The sequence below is a fragment of the Oncorhynchus clarkii genome, chromosome 25 (genome assembly GCF_045791955.1).
Source record: "Oncorhynchus clarkii lewisi isolate Uvic-CL-2024 chromosome 25, UVic_Ocla_1.0, whole genome shotgun sequence".
NCBI classification, from domain to species: domain Eukaryota; kingdom Metazoa; phylum Chordata; class Actinopteri; order Salmoniformes; family Salmonidae; genus Oncorhynchus; species Oncorhynchus clarkii.
The window spans coordinates 4,520,020-4,546,015 of record NC_092171.1 but is presented as its reverse complement, the minus strand read 5'-3'; the positions used below and the strand labels follow the sequence as shown (position 1 = coordinate 4,546,015).

The 25,996-nt window shown below is 42.4% G+C and overlaps 1 protein-coding gene across 1 annotated transcript in view; it reads right to left on the bottom strand.

Moving 5' to 3' along the window:
• Positions 1-25,996, bottom strand: part of LOC139383347 (glutamyl-prolyl-tRNA synthetase 1) — a 94,334-nt gene that overhangs the window by 11,038 nt on the left and 57,300 nt on the right. Inside the window, exons 14-22 of the mRNA XM_071127852.1 lie at positions 19,867-20,003; positions 19,294-19,501; positions 18,961-19,073; positions 8,164-8,272; positions 7,280-7,636; positions 5,357-5,572; positions 4,698-4,916; positions 4,232-4,480; positions 3,695-3,960 (exon numbers count right to left, since the gene is read on the bottom strand). Coding sequence (XP_070983953.1) covers positions 3,695-3,960; positions 4,232-4,480; positions 4,698-4,916; positions 5,357-5,572; positions 7,280-7,636; positions 8,164-8,272; positions 18,961-19,073; positions 19,294-19,501; positions 19,867-20,003 — 1,874 coding nt within the window. The remainder of the gene's footprint in view (positions 1-3,694; positions 3,961-4,231; positions 4,481-4,697; positions 4,917-5,356; positions 5,573-7,279; positions 7,637-8,163; positions 8,273-18,960; positions 19,074-19,293; positions 19,502-19,866; positions 20,004-25,996) is intronic.

Below are 25,996 nucleotides of genomic sequence, written 5' to 3'. Positions count from 1 at the left end.
CTGTATAACCTTTTGAGGATCTAGGGAGCCATGCCAAATCTTTTCAGTCTCCTGAGAGGGAAAAGGTGTTGTCGTGCCCTCTGATTTGGTGTGTTTTGACCATGTTAGTTTGTTGGTGATGTGGACACCAAGGAACTTGAAACTCTCAACCTGCTCCACTACAGCCCCTTCAACGTGAATTGGGGCGTGATTGGCTCTCCTTTTCCTGTAGTCCAGGATCAGCTCCTTTGTCTTGCTCACAGGGAGAGGTTGTTGTCCTGGCACCACATTGCCAGGTATCTGAACTCCCCCCTATAGGCTGTCTCATCGTTGTCGGGATCAGGCCTACCACTGTTGTGTCTTCAGCAAACTTGGTTTTGGAGTCGTGCTTGGCCACACGGTCGTGGGTGAACAGGGAGTACAGGAGGGGACTAAGCACGCACCCCTGAGGGGTCCCCAAAACCAAGAGATATGTTATTGCCTACCCTTACAACCTGGGGGCCGCCCGTCAGGAAGTCCAGGATCCAGGTGCAGAGGGAGGTGTTTAGTACCATGGTCCTTAGCTTAGTGATGAGCTTTGTGGGCACTATGGTGTTGAACACTGAGCTGTAGTCAATGAACAGCATTCTGTTCCTTTTGTCCAGTTGGTAAAGGGCAGTGTGGAGTGCGATGTGGATCTGTTGGGGCGGTATGCGAATATAGAGTGGGTCTAGGGTTTCCCGGGATGATGGTGTTGGTTTTGGAGTTGTGCTAGCCTTTCAAAGCACCACTGACATCAGTGCTTGGGATGATAGTCATTTGCTTTCTTGGGCACAGGGACTATTGGTGGTCTGCTTGAAACATGTAGGTATGACATACTCGGTCAGGGAAAGGTTGAAAATGTTAGTGAAGACACTTGACAGTCGGTCAGCGCATGCTCTGTGTATAGGTCCTGGTAATCAGTCTGTTTGCTTATGGGCTTATACAGCTCGTTGAGTGCCGTCTTAGTGCCAGCATCGGTTTGTGGTGGTAAATAGACGAAAAATAGAAACTCTTGGTAGATAGAGTCTAGTCCAAAAATGTTTTGCGTTCACACGCACGCAACAACAACCTCATCTGGCCACAGCCTGCCATCCCAAATCACTATTACATGCATGAGATCATTCTTTAAAAATGCAATACACTCCCAGCTCATTCAGATCAAGTCAACCACGCAATTACAGCACTTAATTAGTATCAGCTAAAACAAAAAAACTATCGATACACTTTGTAATGCGTTGTTAACTTTTCATAATTGAGCCAACAAGGTTGAAGGCCAAACTTTTAGCTAGCTAACTTAACTCACAATTTTCACAGCATTCAAGCTGCAATAAACAATTTAAAAAACAGTGATAAGTTCAACAGATTTTTTTCAGAATCGATTAGTTTGTTTGCTAGGGGAGTATATAATCGATACTCAAAGTTAGTTTTAGACTAATACATTTGAGTTTTCTTGGCAACACACCTACTTAATCAAGGGTTTTACTTTATTGTTTTTACAATTTTCTACATTGTAGAATAACAGTGTAGACATCAAATCAAAACTATGAAATAACACATATGGAATCATGTAGTAACCAAAAACAATTTTAGATTCTTCAAATAGCCACCCTTTGCCTTGACAGCTGTGCGTGCACACACTTGGAATTGTCTCAACCAGCTTCACCTGGAATACTTTTCCAACAGTCATGAAGGAGTTCCCATATAAACTACCTTTCAAAAGTTTGAGGTCACTTAGAAATGTCCTTGTTTTTGAAAGAAAAGCACATTTTTTTGTCCATTTAAAATAACATACAATTTATCAGAAATACAGTGTAGACATTGTTCATGTTGTAAATTACTATTGTAGCTGGAAACGGCCGCAAACTGTCTCTAACTAGAATAGAAAGAGGAGTGGGAGGCCCCGGTGCACAATTGAGCAAGAGGACAAGTACATTAGAGTGTCTAGTTTGAGAAACAGGCGCCTCTCACAAGTCCTGAACTGGCAGCTTCATTAAATAGTACCTGCAAAACACCAGTCTCAATATCAACAGACTCCGGGATGCTGGCCTTCTAGGCAGAGTTCCTCTGTCCAGTGTCTGGAGTTCTTTTGCCCATCTTAATTTGTAATTTTTATTGGTCAGTCAAGATATGGCTTTTTCTTTGCAGATCTGGCAAAGGAACACAGACACTGGACAGAGGAACTCTGCCGTTGTAAGAGATCTTCAGTTTCTGGAACAGCCTTCATTTCTCAGAACAAGAATAGACAGACGGGCCTCCCGGGTGGCGCAGTGGTTAAGGGTGTTGTACTGCAGCGCCAGCTGTGCCATCAGAGTCCCTGGGTTCGCGCCCAGGCTCTGTCGTAACCGGCCGCGACCGGGGGGTCCGTGGGGCGACGCACAATTGGCCTAGCGTCTTCCGGGTTAGGGAGGGCTTGGTCGGTAGGGATGTCCTTGTCTCATCGCGCACCAGCGACTCCTGTGGCGGGCTGGGCGCAGTGCGCGCTAACCAAGGTTGCCAGGTGCACGGTGTAGCCTCCGACACATTGGTGCGGCTGGCTTCTGGGTTGGATGCGCGCTGTGTTAAGAAGCAGTGCAGCTGGTTGGGTTGTGTATCGGAGGACGCATTACTTTCAACCTTCGTCTCTCCCGAGCCCGTACGGGAGTTGTAGCGATGAGACAAGATAGTAGCTACTACAACAAATTGGATACCACGAAATTGGGGAGAAAAAGGGGAAAAAAAATAAAATAATAGACAGACAAGTTTCAGAAGAAAAGGACAGTTTCTGGCCATTTTGAGCATGTAATCGAACCCATAAATGCTGATGCTCCAGATACTCAACTAGTCTAAAGACAGTTTTATTGCTTCTTTAATCAGAACAGTTTTCAACTGTGCTAACATAATTGCAAAAGGTTTTTCTAATGATCAATTAGATTTTTTTTGTTCAATTCTCACAGGAATGACGGTTGCTGATAATGGGCCCCTGTACACCTACATATATATCCCATTAAATATTCCACTAAACATCAGCCGTTTCCAGCTACAATAGTCATTTACAACATTAACAATGTCTACACTGCGGTCCAACTCATCACAAACCGTCTCAATTGGGTTGAGGTCAGGTGATTGTGGAGGCCAGGTCATCTGATGCAGCACTCCATCACTCTCCTTCTTGGTCAAATAGCCCTTACACAGCCTGGAGGCGTGTTGGGTCATTGTCTTGTTGAAAAGCCAATGATAGTCCCACTAAGCATTCCCAGATGACCACTCCTGGCTAGCGTTTCCATCCCGGAGCATTCATTTTCACAAGTAATTTTCAATAAAGCAATGTTCATTTTAAATATTATTAGGCCTCCTCTGAATGCATTGAAGGCCCTGACGGTATTCCACTGTGTGCAATAACAATTTGAAACATTTATAGGAGCAATGTGTTGAGCTTATTGCGCAGCAGGTCAAACCATACAGGTAAGAATATTATGTTTGCTGCCATACATTTTCTTACTGGTGACCTCAGCAGGAATCGAACCCACTACACTGACGTTTCAAGCGCCAAGCTCTACCAACTGATCATATAGGACCACATCCATTCAGCAGTACACCCCCTATGTTCAACACTCTCTCTCTCTCCCCATCTCTGTCATCTATCCCGCTATCTTCAAATCTTCACTCCATTAAAGTACCAATGATTTCTATTCATCCATCCATCCCGCTCTCTCACCTTGTCTGTTTCTTGGGACCACTATCTCCTCCTCCCCCTGTGCCTCCCAACGAGGCCTCCTTGCCCTTTTCTCCCTTTGGCTGCTTCTTCCCTCCTCCTCCTCCTCCTCCTGCCTGTTTCTCAGACTTGTTCTCTCGGTCCTTGCGGTTCTTGTCCTCTCTGCTCGAGGCTCCAGTGGCAGCCACAGGTTTGTAGTCCTCTCCGGTGAGGGCCTTGTACTGAGTCTTCAGGGCCAGCAGCTGCTTCACGGCACAGTCCACCTGGTCCTGGTGGCATTTTATATTGCGTTATGAGGTCTGCCTGTGGCATTTCATCAATCTACTAGCAATTAGGGTTATCCCTAAATCACAATATAAAGACTTAAATCTGATTAATAATTGTTAGCAAATATTTATATAATAAATGTTATTATTTATAGTTAGCTATACTAGGTACCAGCACCAAAACTCCAGTATTCCTCATCTGAATAGCTTCTCGCCAACACGCTTTCAGCATTTTTGGTCATAGGTTTGCAAAGTGAAATGAAATCCCACTTACCTTAGGAGCCTTCTCTGATTTCAGCTTCCTCACTAGCTCCCCCTTTTGGACAACCTGGGTGAAGAGTGCCTGAGGGGAAGAACCAGACTGGTCCTGGGGGGCGGGGCTAGCCTGAACAGGGGCAGGGCTAGCCTGAACAGGGGCAGGGCTGACAGCTGGGGCCACGCCTGGTTTGTAGTCCTGGCCAGTCGCCTGCTTGTACTCAGCTTTGAGTGACAGCAGCTGCTTGACAGCGGTGTCCAACTGGTCCTGAGGGGGAGGGGACAAAGATAAAAGGGTTTGTGTCACTTTCTTTTAAACTACCAAAAATGAATTAATAAAGCTGTTCATATTATAAAATAAAGAATTTTGCCGATAGAAATGTTGCAATAGAGCAGGCATGATGTCCATTCAATATTTTATGAAGCATTTTATCCAACGCGTGCCTAATGTATGCCAACCTATCATCCCTTCCTGTTGGTCTCACCTTGGGGGCCTTCTCTGTTTTCAGCTTCCTCACCAGGTCACCCTGCTGAGTCACGCGCTCATAGATGCCTGAGCCAGAAGTGGCTGTGGGGGCTGGGTTGCTCTGGACTGGGGCATGAGCAGGGGCTAGGGCAGCTCCTGGCTTGTAGTCGTGACCTGTCACCTGTTTGTACTCTGCCTTCAAGGCTAAGAGCTCCTTCAAGGCAGCATCCACCTGGTCCTTTGTGGAGTGATTGATCAAATACAGAGGTTAGGGATGAAGGAGCTAAAAAATGTATAGAGCAGTTATGAACAGTTGGAGCAAATACAGAGATAACACATAAATAACGGGCTCCCGGGTGGTGCAGCAGTCTAAGGCACAGCATCTCAGTGCTAGAGGCGTCACTACAAACCCTGGTTTGATCCCGGGCCGTATCACAACCGGCCGCGATCGGGGGTCCCATAGGGCGGCGCACAATTGACCCAGCGTCGTCCCGGTTAGGGGAGAGTTTGGCCGGGGTAGGCCGTCATTGTAAAATAAGAATTTGTTCTTAACTGACTTGCCCAGTTGAATAAAGGTGAAATAAATAAATAGGAGTGACGAGTCCATTACAACCTTATAATAATATCCAATACCTGCAGGGTTAAAGTAAAGCGTTAGTGAACACTTCTCCACCTTACCTTGGGTGCTTTCTCAGATTTAAGCTTCCTAACAGTGTCTCCCTGTTTGGTCACACTTTCATATAGGCCTGAGGCAGAGGAGGATGAGGCAGTGGGGGCATTCTTGGCTGGGGCAGCATCAGGAGGGATCATCCCTGGATTGTACTCTTGTCCTGTGATCTGTTTGAACTCAGCTTTGAAAGCCAGCAGCTGTTTGACTGCAGCATCAACCTGGTCCTGGAGAGAACACAAGAGAGAGAGTATAAAAAATAAATGTATCATATATTTTCGGCAGGAAAACCTCAAAACAAAGAAACACATTTGCAATGTTCTATTTGTAGGAACTACAATTGTGGCGGCTATTTCACCTCAGGATTCTAAATGTAATGTCATCAATTAAAAATAAGCCAACAGTAAACATGTCGCCCCCCACGAATTATACAGCCCCCCTGGACAAATATTTAAACTTAAATTGCGTGGATTAATGAAAAAAGTGTTTTTCCTCTCGTTGGAAATCAATACTTGATAGCTCACAATAGGGTTGGGCGATGTCAACTTTTGTCCAATCGTGACAAAGTACCCATAAAACATTATGATACATCGTATCCCCCCCCCTAAAAAGGACCGCTAGCAACAGGAAGGACGAGAGGAATCATGACAAAATATATTTTGGAGCCAGATCATTTTTTTAGTAGCTCTGTTGGGAAATGTGGCGCTAAAGAGGTGTGCCCCCGTGTGTGCGTTATGTGATAAGTTATAAAATCGATACACGAGTAACATAGAATCGGACTACACCGGCTCTGACGCTAATCGAGGCAAACATTGAACCATGAATTAGACGAGATGCATTAGACGGTTCCGGACGACTGTGTGGTCTCACTCTCCGTAGCAAGTAAGAACTTTAAACAAGTTACCATTCACAAGCCCGTAGGGCCATACGGATTACCAGGATGCGTACTCAGCGCATGCGCTGACCAGCTGGCAAGGGTCTTTACTGACATTGTAAACCGCTCCCTGGACGAGTCTGTAATACCTACATGGTTCAAGCAGACCACCATAGTCCCTGTGCCCAAGAACACCTAGGTAACCTGTCTAAATGACTATCATCCCGTAGCACTCACGTCTGTAGCCATGAAATGCTTTGAAAGGCTGGTCATGGCTCACATCAACAGTATCATCCCAGACACCCAGGACCCACTCAAATTTGCATACCGCCCCAACAGATATGATGCAATCTCTATTGCATTCCACATACCACCTGGACAAGAGGAACACCTATGTGAGAATGCTGTTCATTGACTGCAGCTCAGGTGGTGAGGGTAGCAACATGAGCAAAATATTGAGTTTGTCTTGTGGGAACGTAACAATACAAAGTGTTATTTTTGGGGCAAATCCAATACAACACATTACTGAGTACCACCTCTCCATATTACCAAGCATAATGGTGTTTCATTCGAAGACGAACGAAGCTAAGTACAGAGAGATCCTTGATGAAAACCTGCTCAGGAGTGCTCAGGACCTCAGACTGGGGTGAAGGTTTACCTTCCAACAGGACAACGATCCTAAGCAAACAACCAAAACAGCGGAGGAGTGGCTTCGGGACAAGTCTCTGAATGTCCTTGAGCGGCCCAGCCAGAGCCAGGACTTAAACCCGATCGAACACCTCTGGAGAGACCTGAAAATAGCTGTGTAGCGACGCTCCGCATCCAATCAGTGTAATTCCGAACATTCTGGATCTATGGCAAGATGCATCATTCACTAAAGTTTCGTCATAATCAGGCCAGTGGGTGACTAAGATGTAACTAACGTACGTACTAACATTCCAAAAATGTACAGTAGCTACAAATCTGTATTTTTTTTTACCACAACGATACAATAGCATTGCATGTCAGTTTTTTAAGAGTGTTACTGCACCAAATGATAAACAGAAAAATAGACTCAAACCTTGGGAGCCTTCTCGGATTTAAGCTTCCTCACTAACTCCCCCTGCTGGGTGACGCAAGCAAAGGGACAGGAGGCGGAGTCAGAAGAAGGGGATGCTGCCTTCTGAGGGGCGGAGCTAGCGGGCAGGCCCATGCCTGGTTTGTAGTCCTGGCCAGTCAGATGCTTGAACTGGGCCTTGAGTGAGAGCAGCTCCTTCACCGCTTTGTCCACCTCCTCCTTAGGGGCCTTGGTGGTTTTCAAATCGCGCACCTTCTCGCCTTGAGCCACGATGCTTGAGAAAACGGTGCTGGCGTCGCTAGCGGTAGGGGGGGCTGGGGCAGAGACCGGGGCGGTTTTGCACTTGGCTGTGGAGGCGGGCTAAGAGGAGAGGAGACAAGGAGTTAGAATACACGCTCAAGTTGTTTTTTTGTGTCTTATTTCTTGCTCGTTTCACAATAAAAAATATTTTGCATCTTCAAAGTGGTAGGCATGTTGTGTAAATCAACTGATACAAACCCCCAAAAATACATTTTAATTCCCGGTTGTAAAATAGGATAAATGCTAGGGGGGTGAATTATTTTGCAAGCCACTGTACAATAATCAAATCTACATTAATATATAAGAATACAGGGTGCATCTGAAAAATGTGAAGTGATTCAAGCTCTATTTGACTAACAACTGCCTCTCCTATCTGCATTAATCAGAAAGATCATGACAGTTGATAGAAAATTGTCTGGTGAGCATCAGCCATCCTATATCTTTGGACCAGTGCAGATGAAGGGGAGGAGAAAACTAGATGAAACCACCAACCAAACTTTAGATTATTGAGATGAGCCTGTAATTAGTTCCTCTCTCCTTCCCTAATGCAGTGTAACTCTAGTATACTGGTAGGTAACAATACTCACTGTGGTGGCGGCCTGGCTCTTGCTCTTGGAGCCAGCGGTGGGCATCTCCTTGGTGTGGCCGTCGGGGATGTACAGCAGCACACAAGGACTCTCCTTACAGCTATAGGGACTGGGCCAAAACACCAGGGTAACATTACTCATGCTGGCACACTGGAACAATGTAGTAGGGCTTAATTTCACAGAGTCCCTGTGATAACTATTTTGAAAAGGAGTATCCAACCACACCTGGGTTCAAATCTTATTTTGAATAATAATTTTCTTGATTGAGCTTGACTAGAATTGAGCCAGTAGCAGGGTGTTAGGGGCTAAAATGAAACAGTGGTTCTTAATTTCACGAGAACAAGACTTACGCTGAGATAGCTTGTTTTCAAGTGATCGGAAAATGTCAGCGGACTGGTCAATGTTAATCCCTAGTGAAAATTGGCACCAAGTCACCTGTCTGGATACTTGATTTCAACACGTTTTGTCCAATATCTCAAGATAAGGCTTTCATATTGTTATTATATTTTCAGGGCTGATGGAGATAAGAGTTGAGTCAAATAAAAGTAAAATGTATGAAAATAAATTGCAATATTATGCAAATGTTCAATCAATGAGGCAGTACAGTTTACATAATTACAATAATTTAAAATCAATAATTTAAGGTAGGGTAGTCATAACATTAAATCCTTAAATCCTCCGGTCGGAGTGGTGCCAGGAAAATAACCTATCCCCCAACGTCAACAAAATGAAGGCGCTGATCGTGGACTTCAGGAAACAGCAGAGGGAACACACCCGTATCCACAACAACAGGACCGCAGTGGAGAAGGTGAAAAGCTTGAAGTTCCTCTGCGTACACATCACTGACAATCTTAAATGGTCCACCCACACTGACAGTGTTGTGAAGGCAGAACAGAGCCTCCTCAACCTCAGGAGGCTGAGGCCATGGCCCCTAAGACCCTCACAAACTTTTACAGATGCACAATTGAGAGGATCCTGTCGGGCTGTATCACCACCCGATGTCACTCGAAGGCCAAAAAGATCATCAAGGATATCAACCACCCGAGCCACGGCCTGTTCACCCTGCGACCATCCAGAAGGTGGTCAGTACAGGTGCATCAAAGCTGGGACTGAAAGACTGAAAAACAGCTTTTATCTCAAGGCCTTCAGACTTAACTTCTTGGTGACAGGGGGCAGTATTTTCCAGATTAAATGCATGCCCGAATTCAACTGCCTGCTACTCATCCCCAGAAGATAAGATATGCATATTATTAGTAGATTTGGATAGAAAACACTCTTAAGTTTCTAAAACTGTTTGAATCATGTCTGAGTATAACACAACTTATTTAGCAGGCGAAACCCCGAGGACAAACCATTCAGATATTTTTTTTTTGAGGTCACTCTCTTTTCAATGGGTTTTCATTGGGAATCCAGATTTCTAAGGGACCTTATTGCAGTTCCTATTGCTTCCACTGGATTTCAACAGTCTTTAAAAATTGGTTGAGGTTATTCCTTTGTGTAATGAAGAAGTACGGCCATCTTGAACGAGGGTCACTTGAAGTGTACTGTTAGATAGAGGAACGTGACCAGAAAGCATGCTTCGGTTTGTTTTCTTCCTGTATTGAACACAGATCATCCAGTCTTCAATTTGATCTATTATTTATGTTTAAAAAATACCCAAAGTTGTATTACAAAAGTAGTTTGAAATGTTTTGGCAAAGTTTACAGGTAACTTTTGAGATATTTTGTAGTCACGTTGAGCAAGTTGGAACCAGTGTTTTTCTGGATCAAACGCGCCAAATAAATTGACATTTTGGATATATAATCGGTGGAATTAATAGAACAAAAAGGACCATGTGTGATGTTTATGGGACATATTGGAGTGCCAACAAAAGAAGCTCGTCAAAGGTAAGGCATGAATAATATTTTTTATTTCTGCGTTTTGTGTCGCGCCTGCAAGGTTGAAATATGATTTTTCTCTTTGTTTACGGAGGTCCTATCCTCAGATAATAGCATCGTTTGCTTTAGCCGAAAAGCCTTTTTGAAATCTGACATGTTTGCATAGCGTCCCACATATCCCAGAGAGGTTCAATAGCAATCACTTGCCAGCTACCACAGTTACTAAACCCTGCACATTAGAGGCTGCTGCCCTACATTCATAAACATGGAATGACTGCTCACTTTAATAATGTCTACATACTTCTTTACTCATTTCATATGTATGTACTGTATTCTAGTCAACTTTATTTTAGTCAATGCCACTTCGACATTGCTCGTCCTAATATTTATATATTTCTTAATTCCATTTATTTTAGATTTGTGCGTTTCGTGAATTGTTAGAAACTACTGCACCGTTGGAGCTAGACCCGCAATAACATCTGCTAAATATGCGTATGTGACCAATAAAATTAGAGTTGATGCTTCATGCAAAAATGAAAGTTTGTTACAATTTATGAAATTAGAATGCAACTGTTTATACTACTTCAATTCCAATCTTATTGGTTACATACACAGATTTAGCAGATGTGCATTTCGCTACACCCGCAATAACGGCATAAGCTAATTAGTATGTACGGAATAAATAAATAAAATACAGCATGTTAAGCCCAGAAAATGTGTAGTTTTGTCACAACACAGATGTCTCAAGTTGGGGAGCTTTGAGGGAGTGTGCAATTGGCATGCTGACTGCAGGGATGTCTACCAGAGCTGTTGTCAGATAATTTATTGTTATTTCTCTACCATACACTGAGAATTTGGCAGTAAGTCCAACCGGCCTCACAACCGCAGACCACTGATATGGACGAGCGGTTTGCTGACGTCAACATTGTGAACAGAGTGCCCCATGCTAGTGGTGGGGTTATGGTACGGGCAGGCATAAGCTACGGACAATTGTATTTCATCGATGGAAATTTGAATGCACAGAGATACCGTGACTAAATCCTGAGGCCCATTGTCATGCCATTCATCAGCCGCCATCACCTCATGTTTCAGCATTATAATGCACGGCCCCATGTCGCGCAAGGGCCTGAACAAAATCCCTGGAAGCTGAAAATGTCCCAGTTCTACCATTGCCTGCATACTCACCAGACATGTCACCCATTGAGCCTGCTTGGAATGCTCTGGATAGACAGGGTCCCACTTCCCACCAATATCCAGCCATTGAAGAGGTGGGAACAACATTCCACAGGCCACAATCAACAGCCTGATCAACTCTATGCGTAGATGATGTGTCGTGCTGCATGAGGCAACAGATGCCCATTTGTAGTCCCAGTCATGTGAAATCCATAGATTTGGGCCTAATTAATTGGTTTCAATTGAGTGATTGTACTGCATTCCAGTTCATATAAGGCCATCTTTGAAATTGTTGCGTTTATATTTTTGTTCAGTATAGTCTGCGAATTGTGACGTTCCATTCACTTCAAAGGGAAATGTAGAATGTATTATTACAATTACAAGCAGGTGACCTAATAACCCAATACCCTATCTTTTTCACTATCTCTGAAGCATGCAACAAAAATTATCCAGTAATAGTAAAAAATAAATAAAATTAATACCTGCACATATAAATTCAGTAAAAAAAGAAACATCCCTTTTTCAGGACCCCGTCTTTCAAAGTTAACTCTTAAAAATCCAAATACTCCAAAAACTTCACAGATCTTCATTGTTTCTCATGCTTGTTCAATGAACCATAAACAATTACTTAACATGCACCTGTGGAACGGTCGTTAAGACACACAGCTTACAGACGGTAAGCAATTAAGGTCACAGTTATGAACACTTAGGACACTAAAGAGGCCTTTCTACGGACTCTGAAAAACACCAAAAGAAAGCTGCCCAGGGTCCCTGCTCATCTGCGTGAACGTGCCTTAGGCATGCTGCAAGGAGGCATGAGGACTGCAGATGTGGCCAGGGCAATAAATTGCAATGCCCGTACTGTGAGACACCTAAGACAGCGCTACAGGGAGGCAGGACAGACAGCTGATTGTCCTCACAGTGGCAGACCACGTGTAACAACACCTGCACAGGATCGGTACAGCCGAACATCACACCTGCAGGACAGGTACAGGATGGCAACAATAACTGCCCGAGTTACACCAGGAACGCACAATCCCTCCATCAATGCTCAGACTGTCCGCAATAGGCTGAGAGAGGCTGGACTGAGGGCTTGTAGACCTGTTGTAAGGCAGATCTTCACCAGACATCACCGGAAAACGCCACCTATGGGCACAAACCCACAGTCGCTGGACCAAACAGGACTGGCCAAAAGTGTTCTTCACTGACCAGTCGCGGTTTTGTATCACCAGGGGTGACAGTCGGATTCGCGTTTATCGTCGAAGGAATGAGCGTTACACTGGGGCCTGTAGTCTGGAGCGGGATAGATTGGAGGTGGAGGGTCCGTCACGGTCTGGGGCGGTGTGTCACAGCATTATCGGACTGAGCTTGTCATTGCAGGCAATCTCAACGCTGTACATTATAGGGAAGACATCCACTTCCCTCGTGTGGTATCCTACCTGCAGGCTCATCCTGAAATGACCCACCAGCATGACAATACCTCCAGCCATACTGCTCGTTCTGTGCGTGATTTCCTGCAAGACAGGAATGTCAGTGTTCTGCCATGGCCAGCGAAGAGCCCGGATCTTAACCCCATTGAGCACGTCTGGGACCTGTCGGATCGGCGGGTGAGGGCTAGGGCCATTCCCCCCAGAAATGTCAGGGAACTTGCAGGTGCCTTGGTGGAAGAGTGGGGTAACATCTCACAGCAAGAACTGGCAAATCTGGTGTAGTCCATGATGAGGAGATGCACTGCACTACTTAATGCAGCTGGTGGCCACACCAGATACTGACTTACTTTAGATTTTTACCCCCTTTTGTTCATGGACACATTATTCAATTTATGTTAGTTACATGTTTGTGGAACTTGTTAAGTTTATGTCTCAGTTGTTGACTCTTATGTTCATAAAAATATCTACAAAAGTTAAGTTTGCTGAAAATAACCGCAGTTACAGTGAGGGGACGTTTCTTTTTTTGCCGAGTTTAGCTTAAATCGCCATCAGGAAGTTGACAGTAAAAAAAATTCAGGGCATTAAGACCAGAAAAATTAAGCCCTCCCCACACACCAACGGGGCGTTTCTCTCTCTCACAAATCAAATATCAGTATCTTGGTGCATTATTAATATGGTACTCAGTGCAGCAAGGGTGACTTATATGGTCATAAGTGTACAGTGCAAACATGAGCAGTAGCAGCATTGGTAAAAGCTTTATATACACTTTTTCGCTTACTACATGATTCCATATGTGTTTTATCACAGTTGATGTCTTCACTATTATTCTACAATGTATAAAATAGTCAAAAGAAAAACCCTTGAATGTCCAAACTTGACTGGTACTGTGTGTGTGTGTGTGTGTGTGTGTGTGTGTGTTGACAGTTATACACACACACACACACACACACACAGTACCAGTCAAGTTTGGACATTCAAGGGTTTTTCTTTATTTTTTACTATTTTATAGATTGTAGAATAATAGTGAAGACATCAAAACTGTGAAAATGTAGTAAGCAAAAAAAAATCAAAGTAGCCACCCTTTGCCTTGTTCAACTTTGCACACTTTTGGCATTCTCTCAACCAGCTTCATGAGGTAGTCACCTGGAATGCATTTCAATTAACAGGTGTGCCTTGTTAAATAGTTCATTTGTGGAATTTCTTTCCTTCTTAAAGCATTTGAGCCAATCAGTTGTGTTGTGACAAGGTATACAGAAGATAGCCCTATTTATTAAAAGACCAAGTCTATATTATGGCAAAAACAGCTCAAATAAGCAACGATAAATGACAATCCATCATTACTTTAAGAAATGAAGGTCAGTCAATCCGGGAAATGTCAAGAACCTTGAAAGTTTCTTCAAGTGCACTCGCAAAAACCATCAAGTGCTATGATGGAACAGGCTCTCATGAGGACCGCCACAGGAAAGGAAGACCCAGAGTTACCTATGCTGCAGAGGATAAGTTCATTGGCGTTACCAGCCTCAGATTGCAGCCCAAATAAATGCTTCAGAGTTCAAGTAATAGACACATCTCAACTGTTCAGAGAAGACTGTGTGAATTTGGCCTTCATGGTCAAATTGCTGCAAATAACCCACTACTAAAGGACACCAATAAGGAAGTAGAGAATTGCTTGGGCCAAGAAACAAGAGCATTCGACATTAGACCTGTGAAAATCGGTCCTTTGGTCTGATGAGTCCAAATTTAAGATGTTTGGTTCCAACCGCTGTGTCTTTGTGAGAGGCAGAGTAGGTTAACGGATCATATTCGCATTTGTGGTTCCCACCGTGAAGCATGGAAGAGGTGGTGTGATGGTACTGTGCTGGTGACACGGTCAGTGATTTATTTAGAATTCAAGGCACACTTAACCAGCATGACTGCCACAGCATTCTGCAGCGATACACCCTCCCGTATGGTTTGCGCTTGCTGAGACTATCCCTTGTTTTTCAAAAAGGACAATGACCCAAAACACACCTCCAGGCTCTGAGGGGCTCTTTGAACAAGAAGGAGAGTGATGGAGTGCTGCATCAGATGACCAGGCCTCCACAATCACTCGACCTCAACCCAATTGAGATGGTTTGGGATGAGTTGGACCGCAAAGTGAAGGAAAAGCAGCCAACAAGTGCTCAGCATATTTATTTGATTTATTTAACCCTAATTTTAACAGGTAAATTGACTGAGAACACATTCTCAATTACAGCAACGACCTGAGGAATAGTAGTAGTATGTAGTAGTAGTATGTGGGACCTCCTTTAGGACTGTTGAAAAAAAAGCATTCTTCATGAAGCTCATTGAGAGAATGCCAAGTGTGTGCAAAGCTGCCATGAAGGCAAAGGGTGGCTACTTTGAAGAACCCAAAATATATTTTGATTTGTGTAACTATTCTTCGGTTACTAGATGATTCCATATGTGTTATTTCGTAGTTTTGATGTCTTCACTATTATTCTACAATGTATAAAATCCCTTGAGTAGGTATGCCCAAACTGTTGACTGGTTCTGTACTGATGTACTGGAAAATGAAGAAAATATAATAAATAAAGTGTACAGTGCCATATGCTTAAGCATTGAAGAATGTACACTATGGAGCAAGGGGACACCCTTGAACACGTACCAGGGGTGATAGAGTACATATAATTGGGATTAAATAATCTTGAACAAAAAGCAGGTTAACTATTTACCTATTATTAACAGTTAGGCTACATATCACAGTTATGTTGTATTCAGTACCAGCACAGCCTAACTCAGAAGGATACTCTAGCGTAATAACATAGATTACTTCTAAGGTAGGCCTACACCTGAGTTGTGTTACATTGTAATGTTATATTTTCTGTTGATGAGAGGATAAACTATACCATTTCCATCAAATAATTAGCCTAGGCTGAGACTAGATTGAGCTGCTTGCCTGCCACCTGCACAGCAAGATAGATGGGACACATTTTCAATTCACTGGTATTTCTGTTTTTATCGATTGTAGGTCTGTAGCTACTGAATTCTGGTAGTTTACCACTTGAAAAAATTAAACCATCAATCACAACATTTGCCGCTGGCACAATAGTGTTACCTCAGCAAACAGCGGCAAACAAAAACTCCCTTGCACAGCTAACTAGCATCTCATCTTGAAAACGGGTGGTGACATGTGAATTTGGAGCCCAATTTCTCCTTATTTTTATTGGTCACACAAGTTATGGCACTTCATATAAGTAAGGGTAGTTTTAGGGGTATTCAGATACAAGACAAAGAGATAAAATGTTCACAATTGGCTGACGACACCAGAATTTGTTTTTGAAAGATCATAATGATGTCAAGAAAGCTATTGAGTGTATTAATGCCTTCACACATGTATCAGGTTTATCTCTGAATATTAGGAAATGTAAATTATTTGCGTTGAAAAGATGCGACTGAAACTCAGTATGTAATATCCCTGTAAAAGATGTGATCACATATCTTGGTATTACAGTTAGCAAAGATCAGAAAGGGTCAACTTAAATTTCTCTCCTTTTGTAGAGAAATTTGGAATGAGATTTAACTCCTGGTTATTAAGAGATCTTTCTTTATCTGGACGTGTACTGTTGTCAAAATCTGAAGGTCTGTCCAGATTAGTTTATACCTCCCTTGCCTCTGTCAGTAACTAAAATGGTTGATACTAAATTATTTTACTTCATATGGAGGAATAAACCTCATTATTTTAGAAAAGCGGTAATATGTAGCACCCAAGGTGAGGGAGGGTTGAATGCTCTGGATTTTAAAACCTCTAATATAATATTTAAGATTAAATGGATACAAAACTATTTAAGAAATAAGGATTGCATCTGGAATATCATCCCTAATTTAATATTCCAACAAATTGGTGGTCTAGAATTCTTACTGAAATGCAACTTTGATATGGCTACTAAAATCCCTATTAAGCTTGCAAACTTTCATAAACAAGTACTTCTAACTTGAACCTCATGTACAAACACAATTCTTCCCCTCATAGGTAATACAATCTGGAATAATAAAGACATAAAATACAAAAACAAGTCTGTTTTTCCAGAACTGGTTTGACAACAACATTATTTGGGTTAAACAATTATTGAATAATGATGGACAACTATATTATCCAGAATTTATTAGAACACACAATGTTACATTCACTCCAGAGGAGTATCAAATTGTTGTTAGAGCTGTCCCTAAAGGTGCTATTCTTCTTTTAGGAGAATATAACAGTACTCCAAGTGCAACTGTTGAGGATTTTGTAGCCTCAATACAACTAGAAGGAATTGACATTTTAAACGGTAAATGTAATAACATGTATTTAAGGAAACGATGTCAATATGTTACTATTCCCTCTGCTAAAATGTACTGGAATGCAGCCCTAGGACAAGTGAACTGGAACAAAATGTCCTTGCTATTTGGTACATTTTGCATATCTAATAAGGTGAAAGAAGTATCATACAAACTCATTCATAGAATCTACCCTATAAAGACCTTTATTACACACAGATTTAAAATAGCCATTGATAACAAATGTGTATTTTGTGATTGTGACCCAGAGACTCTTGACCATTTCTTTTGGGACTGCGCTTATGTCAGAAGATTTTGGTGTGAGTTAGAAGATTTTAAAGACTGATATGTTTTATTTTGAACCAAATGATATGGACCCCGATTTAACTTTCATTGTTAACTTGTTTATCTTTCATGGAAGATTCTTTGTCCATAAAATGAAGTGGGCAGAGAACAAACTCCTTTTCACATTATTTAAGGTAGAATTGAAATATTATTTTGAAATTATCAGTAAACGTAAAAACAAAAAAGCAATACGCACCATAAAAGTATTTAACAAATAGAAATTGAAAATGAATCTTGATATGTAATACCCCTGTCTGTTAGATTTATGTACTGTTATTTGTATATTTATGTTTTTTTGTATTCGAGTTCATAATAAAAAAAAATAAAAAATAAAAAAACATTACAGTGAATTTGGAACAATCCCTGACAAGCCACACACCAAAATGCAGCTACGAAGCTCTACTTTGTAACCTCCTATGTTTTTCTATGTCTCTGTTGGACAGAAGCAAAGGAAAAAAGTTTTACCCTCAGGACTTCCCCATACTTGTTGGCAATACAATGTCACATCGATCTTACTCTGGTGAGGAATACTAATCTCGAATATGAAGACACCGATTTCACGTTTCCTAAAAAAAGGCTGTCCCCCAGAATTGAATGTTCTTAGCACGTCACTTGCTTTACATTTGGGCTCATATTGTGTAAATATCATAACATACAGTTTTGGGATATATATATCTTCCCCTTTCCTCGCCAATTTCTTGATATCCAATTGGTAGTTAGTCTTGTCCCATTGCTGCAACACCCGGAACGGACTCGGGAGAGGTGCAGGTCGAGAGCTGTGTGTCCTCTGATACACAACTCAACCAAGCCGCATTGCTTCCTGAAACACTGCTCGCTTAACCCGGAAGCCAGCCGCACCAATGTGTCGGCGGGAACACCGCCCAACTGGTAACTGTGTCAGCGTGCATGACATTTAGATATATATGGACGGAATTAATCGAACAAAAGGACCAATTGTGATGTTTATGGGACATATTGGAGTGCCAACAAAAGAAGCTCGTCAAAGGTAATGCATGTTTTATATTTTATTTCTGCGTTTTGTGTAGCGCCTGCAGGGTTGAAATTTGCTATCCCCTTTGTTTTTCTGCTGGTGCTATCATCAGATAACAGCTTCTGCTTTTGCCGAAAAGTCTTTTTTAAATCTGAGATGTTGGCTGGATTCCCAAGGAGTGTAGCTTTAATTGAGTATCTTACATGTGTGATTTAATGAAAGTTTGATTTTATATCTTTTTTTATTTTTTTTTTATTTGTCCTGCTGCATTTTCCCTGTTTTTTTCCCCAAGTGAGACGCAACTGTCCCGCCTATCCGTATTAACTTCCACATTCATGTTCTCAAATTATTTATGTATTTTGAGACCACATTATTGACATGTAGTGAAAACTGATTTATCACAGCTGTTTATTTTATTTTATTTTTTATTTATTTCTCTCCTAGTGTCCAATGTTTGTCGAATCACCTAACACCCTACCAATAGAACAATCCCCAAACTTCAAACCCTGCCGATCTGAGAGTCCAGGCAGCGTAAAGCAAATGCTCAAAGTATTTCAAAGAGCATTTGAACCCAGGTCTGCGTCCAACCATCCTTCTATCCATTGAACTCACCATTCACCCACGCATCCCTCCCAAAACTGGTAAAAATGAATGAAGACCTTGCAGAGAAGATAGGACAAACCTGATTGGCTCGTAGGGCTGGTCACAGATGTAGAAGCCCCGCCTTTGCAGCTGGATGATGTCACCCTTCTTCAGGTCCTTCAGACATGGGTCTCCCAGCATCTTCTCCTCCAGCTGAGAAAAAGCAAGGATGGGAGAGGGGAACCCTGTTCAGTCTTCAGGAAGGATTACAAGTGATTTTTCATACTGGTCAATGATATCTGCTCTAATCATAATAATGATCTTTACTAACTACTTAAGCCCTTCTTGTAACAGTTTAGCACACATCACATGCACACACTCCCTCATACATACCGCATAGACAACCACAGGCTTGACCCATCCACACACCCACCTTGCTCTGTTTGTTGATGTATTCCTTGAAGTCGTCCTCCTTGCCCATGACGGGCTTCGTGATGAGGTGCTGGTAGTTGACACAGACTGTGGGCAGCAGGGGGGCGAGGGGGGTCTCGGCCAGCCACGTGATCTTGGTGGTCTTCTTGAAGTCCTTGTTTTCCAGGTTCAGCTTGCCCTCCAGGGAGGTGACCTTACCGCTGGGATCTCTGGATCACACAGCGATAGAGATGAGGGGATAATAGTTAAGGAATTGAGATATTTATTTTCTTCCTTCTACATTTGGTAAAATTTCACTTAAGCCTTTTTAATGCGATACATCAGTTACACACACACACACACACACACACACACAGAGAGAGAGAAGACAGAGACAGAGAGACGAGTTACATAGTGTATCTATGCCAGTGATCCTAGTTGTGATCCCAGCTTCTGGAAAGCCACAGTTCAATATGGTGTTTCACTGCTGCACTGATAATGTAGCTTTCTGGGACTGGGTGAACACTTGCCAAGGCAAGCCCTCTTGATTAACTTCTTGTAAAAAGTTGCACGTCCAAAAATCTATTCAACTCACTTGTGGATCTTGGTGATGATGATGTTGCCCCAGTTGATGAAGGTGACCGTCTCTCCCTCGGTGAAGGTTTCTGCATCCGCCCCCTCCACCAGCACCCTGGGTCCGTACCACACAGCCTTCATACCCACCTCTGTGTTCTGGGAGGGTTCAAAAATACGTTTGCCAGGTTTAGTTGCTGATGTTATGTTGGATTGACTATATTTGGTTGGTTTGGCAATTTATTTGGGTATATTGGTAAGGCAAGGGGTTTTCAAACTTTTCTTGCCCAGGGACCCCTGCCCAGGCAAATTGGCAACCCCCATCATATATAAGTTAGCAGAAATATATGTCTCGTCTTATCAGTTAAATGATGGCAAGTATAAGTAAACAACATTTTAAAATGAATACATTTGGAAGATAATTTCCATATTTTGATTCCACAGTTCATTGGAAGAGGATGTCTAAATTCTAACAGTATGAGCTGGAAAAGGTATCTTGGTGGCATAAAGGACATTACGCCGTTTTAAAGCTAATTTCCTGCAATTCTATGCATTTTGCCATGGCTAATGCTATGTTCCTCTGCTCAAACATAACAAATCACTAGGCATGTGCACTGAATGCACAGGTTTTGGAATTTGCAATTCTCTGACTGTCTAATTGATTGTTAGTTATAAATATGTTATAATATACACACAATACATTACCAAAAGTATGTGGACACCTGCTCCTCAAACATCTCATTCCAAAATCGTGGGCATTAATATGGAGTTGGTCCCCCTTTGCTGCTATAACAGCCTCCACTCGCTTTTCACTAGATGTAGGAACATTGATGCAGGGACTTTCAACCACAAGAGCATTAGTGATGTTGGGCAATGATGTTGGGCGATTAGGACAGGCTCGCAGTCTACGTTGACTCTGTGTCAGGACTCTGTGCAGGCTGTAAGTTCTTCCACACCGATCTTGATAAACCATTTCTGTATGGACCTCGCTTTGTGCACAGGGACATTGTCATGCTGAAACAGGAAAGGGCCTTCCCCAAACTGTTGCCACAAAGCTCCCGAGTGGCGTAGCATCTTAGTGCAAGAGGCGTCACTACAGACCCTGGTTCGATCCTGGGCTGCATCACAACCGGCCGTGATCGGGAGTCCCATAGGGCGGCGCACAATTGGCCCAGCGTTGTCTGGGTTAGGCCGGTGTAGGCCGTCATTATAAAATAATCTGTTCTTAACCTTTTTGGCATAGGGAGCAGCATTTTCACTTTTGGATGAATAGCATGCCCAGAGTGAACAGCCTCCTACTCTGTCCCAGATGCTAATATATGCATATTATTATTAGAATTGGATAGAAACACTCTGAAGTTTCTAAAACTGTTTGGATGATGTCTGTGAGTATAACAGAACTCATATGGCAGGCAAAAACCTGAGAAAAATCCAACCAGGAAGTGGGATATCTGAGGTGTGTAGTTTTTCAAAGCTTGGCCTACCGAATACACAGTGTCTATGGAGTCAAGTTGCAAACTTAACTTATAAAAAACAATCAATCAATCATAATCACTAGTTACACATGGTTGATGATATTACTAGTTTATCTAGCGTGTCCTGTGTTGCATATAATTGATGCGGTGCGCATTCGCGAAAAAGGACTGTCGTTGCTCCAACGTGTACCTAACCATAAACATCAAAGCCATTCTTAAAATCAATAGACAGAAGTATATATTTTTAAACCTGCATATTTAGCTAAAAGAAAGGTTAGCAGGCAATATTAACCAGGTTAAATTGTGTCACTTCTCTTGCGTTCATTGCACGCAGAGTCAGGGTATATGCAACAGTTTGGGCCGCCTGGCTCATTGCGAACTAATTTGCCAGAATTTTATGTAATTATGACATAATATTGTTTATGACTTCAAGCCTATCAACTCCCGAGATTAGGCTGGTGTAACCGATGTGAAATAGCTAGCTAGTTAGCGGGATGCGAGCTAATAGCGTTTCAAACGTCACTCGCTCTGAGACTTGGAGTAGTTGTTCCCTTTGCTCTGCATGGGTAACGCTGCTTTGAGGGTGGCTGATGTCGATGTGTTCCTGGTTCGAGCCCAGGTAGGAGCGAGGAGAGGGACGGAAGCTATACTGTTACACTGGCAATACTAAAGTACCTATAAGAACATCCAATAGTCAAAGGTATATGAAATACAAATCGTATAGTGACAAATAGTCCTATAATTCCTATAATAACTACAACCTAAAACTTCTTACCTGGGAATGTTGAAGACTCATGTTAAAAGGAACCACCAGCTTTCATATGTTCTCATGTTCTGAGCAAGGAACTTAAATGTTAGCTTTCTTACATGGCACATATTGCACTTTGACTTTCTTCTCCAACACTTTGTTTTTGCATTATTTAAACCAAATTGAACATGTTTCATTATTTATTTGAGCCTAAATTGATTTTATTGATGTATTATATTAGTTTAAAAAAAGTGTTCATTCAGTATTGTTGTAATTGTCATTATTACAAATACATTTTAAAAAATTGTCCGATTAAATCGGTATTGGCTTTATGGTCGTTATCGGTGTTGAAAAATCAGAATCGGTCGACCTCTACTATGCGCTTTAGCACCCTGAGCTGTTGTTGCTCCTAGTTGATGCCACTTCACAATAACAGCACTTGCAGTTGATCAAGGCAGCTCTTGCAGGGCAGAAAGTTTTACGGACTACGTGCTTCAGCACTCTGCGGTCCTGTTCTGTGAACTTGTGTGGCCCACTACTTCGCAGCTGAGCCGTTGTTGTTCCTAGATGTTTCCACTTCACAATAACCGCACTTACAGTTGACCAGGGCAAAAATTGAATGACCTGACTTGGAAAGGTGGCATCCTATGACGGTGCCACGTTAAAAGTCACTGAGCTCTTCAGTAAAGCCATTCTACTGCCAATGTTCGCTATGGAGATTGCATGGTTGTGTGCTCAATTTCATACACCTGTCAACAACGAGTGCTGAAGCGCGTAGCACATAAAAATCTTCTGTCCGTCCTCGGATGCAACACTCACTACTGAGTTCCAAACTGCCTCTGGAAACAATAAACGTTAGTCGGGAGCTTCATGAAATGGGTTTCCATGGCCGAGCAGCCGCACACAGCCGCAGCCGAGTATTATTAATATCACCTCCCGTCTGATATCTTAACTTTCCCTATGCCACAAAATCTATATAAAAAAAGGTAGAAATGGCATGCTTTAGGGCATTAAAATGTACTGCGACTGGATAATCCCTGTCGTTTATCCTGATTGAACTTTTATGTTCACTGATTCTCTGTTTGAGAGAACGAGAGGTTTTACCTACATAGCACAGCCCACATGTACATTTAATCATGTAGATAACATGGGTGGTGGAGTGCATAATAATTTCATATATTTGGATCCATTTTCCTGTATGTGGGTGGCAGAAATATTCACACTTCATCATATGCACTGTGTGCTTCCTCTGCATTATTTGCTACCATTTGGAGGGCGTATTTTATTTTGTGGCTGGCAGTTGTCATGAACCAATTTATCACGTAAATTGTGACCTGTCCTCTACACAATAAGTGGTGGATTCTTAAATTCAGCTGGCAAAGCTGGGTCCGATGATAAAATAAGCCAGTGTTTCTTGACAGCATATCCCACTTTCCACGAGTTCAAAGTATAAGTGTTGGTGAACATTACAGAGTGTTCTTTAGCTCTCGTGGGCCTTTTTTTGTAGCAGTTCATCTCGTGTTTTCCCTAATGCCAAATTAAGAGCTTCATCCACACATTGTGGAGAGTAGCCTCTTAGAAACCTATTGGCATCTCCGCTGCTTTTTCTAGACAATCCTCTGTGGAGTGGCATATACGGCGGAGTCTGAAAAACTGTCTTGGAAGTCCTCTTTTTAATTGTTCAGGATGGAACCTGTCCCCCTGTAATAGTATAAGTATTTCTGTCCATTTCTTTTCTATACAGAGTTGTAAACAGGGTTCCATATGATTTCTCAATCCACATAGAGGTAATTAACCCGTCAATAGTGAGTTTGAGATTGGGGTCAATGTCATTGAGTAATGCCATGAAGTCTGGCAGCTCTTCTCCCGTTACTCCCCATTTACAAAAAATGTTAATATATCCACACCACTTCAGGGCTTTATTTAAAAATAGGTTTTAGTTTTCATTGTTAAAACGTTCTTTAAAAAGACCCAAAGTTTAGCATAACTCGGAGCGAATGTGGAATAGTTGTCAAAAATATTCAGCCGGGCCTCCCGGGTGGCGCAGTGGTTAAGGGCGCTGTACTGCAGCGCCAGCTGTTCCATCAGAGTCCCTGGGTTCGCGCCCAGGCTCTGTCGTAACCGGCCGCGACCGGGAGGTCCGTGTGCGCTAGCCAAGGTTGCCAGGTGCACGGTGTAGCCTCCGACACATTGGTGCGGCTGGCTTCCGGGTTGGATGCGCGCTGTGTTAAGAAGCAGTACGGCTGGTTGGGTTGTGTATCGGAGGACGCATGACATTCAGCCTTCGTCTCTCCCTAGCCCGTACGGGAGTTGTAGCAATGAGACAAGATAGTAGCTACTACAACAATTGGATACCATGAAATTGGGGAGAAAAAGGGGTAAAATTAAAAAACATATATATAATAATAATTAAAAAAAAAAAATCAGCCAGCTCAAGAATAAAGTTTGTTGGTGGGAATTCATTAGTATCTCGGTCTCTCAAATAGTGAGCTAGGGCTGCCAGCCCCCCCGTATGGAATGCTGGAATGCTAGACTAAACATCTAATGTGACTAAAATACAGTCTTCTGTTAAACCCGTTATTGGTGAAATCTTGTTTATGATAGTCTTTCACATATGACGGCAATGCTTGCACATGAGATTTAATAAAAGAGTCTGAAGTTCGACAATGGTTCTAGCATTGAGCCTATTCCTGCAACCACTGGTCTGTCTGGATAATTGCCTTGTGTCTTAGGTTTGTGTCATTTCGGCAAAATGTACAGGCATGGACTTATGGCACATTTGCAGCAAAGGTATTCATATTCAGGTTTTGAGATAAGGTTGTTTAATATATGCGCTAATCTGGAGCCCTATCCTTTGGGAACACCTGTGTGGGATCAAAACTCAGTTTTCTATCTCTTTTTTGGAGAGGTTAATAACCGCGTCCTGCTGTCACTCCGTGTCCACGGCCTGTGCTCCTGGTCCCCTCTTTGACCACTTGCCTCTCCTACATCGTTTATTTTCTTTTGTGGAGCCTTGTTGTGCTGCTTTCGGGCTAGAAAAACAGTGTGTGTGACTTCAACCTCTTACTTCCTTCGACACATGTTCAACAATTAATAGCATTAAATCTAAAAAAGAACATTTGTTGAGGATTTCATTCAATTTCTGAACGAAAGCTGTCGTTTTTCCCTATTGTAGGCTCCTTCTGTATTCTCATATAATAAATAAAATAGAAAATATAATTTATATTTGCGCACATGCAGATATTCTGTGTTGAGCGGTTAACAAAGGAACAGGTACTCCTATATGCTTTATTTAGAGTTATTTTTGTAACAGTTGTGATACAAATGTTGGGCTATATGTTTTGATTTTTAGTACATTCTAAGGCTGCATAAGGCAACTAATGAAGATTTGAAAAAAAGTTGCATGAAAGTCAGGAGCTCCGCTATTTTTTTGCGCAGGCTGTACACACTTCATCAGTTCTCATTCACAATATGACAAGCACTTAATAATTCCTCTAATTTCTGGCTGTATCCCCTTTTGTGGCAGTAACGCCCCCTAAAAAAAATCCATGCCATTTGCGGCCAATGGCCGTTGTGCCCTTGGGCTGAATATAATTGTAATTCCATTCTCCCGGCTGCGTTCCGAGACACCTCTCACTTACATGGCTCTCTGTCAAGTGATGGGGTCTCTCACAGGCTACAAGTGACCGCCAAACATCGGGGACGCAACGGCGCGCATCCTCATCCAATTCCAAGGCGCATTCACAAGTGATAGGCTAACAGTCACCTATTACACTATTCTTGATTGAATCTCATCTTTACGTGTGGAATTCGTTTTGATTTGGAATGGACCATTATCATGCACCTGTCCCGAAACAGGGGTCACGGTAAAAAAAAAAGACATGTCATCTATGCAGTTAAAGAGTGAATGGAGGACGCTTTTCCCGTGG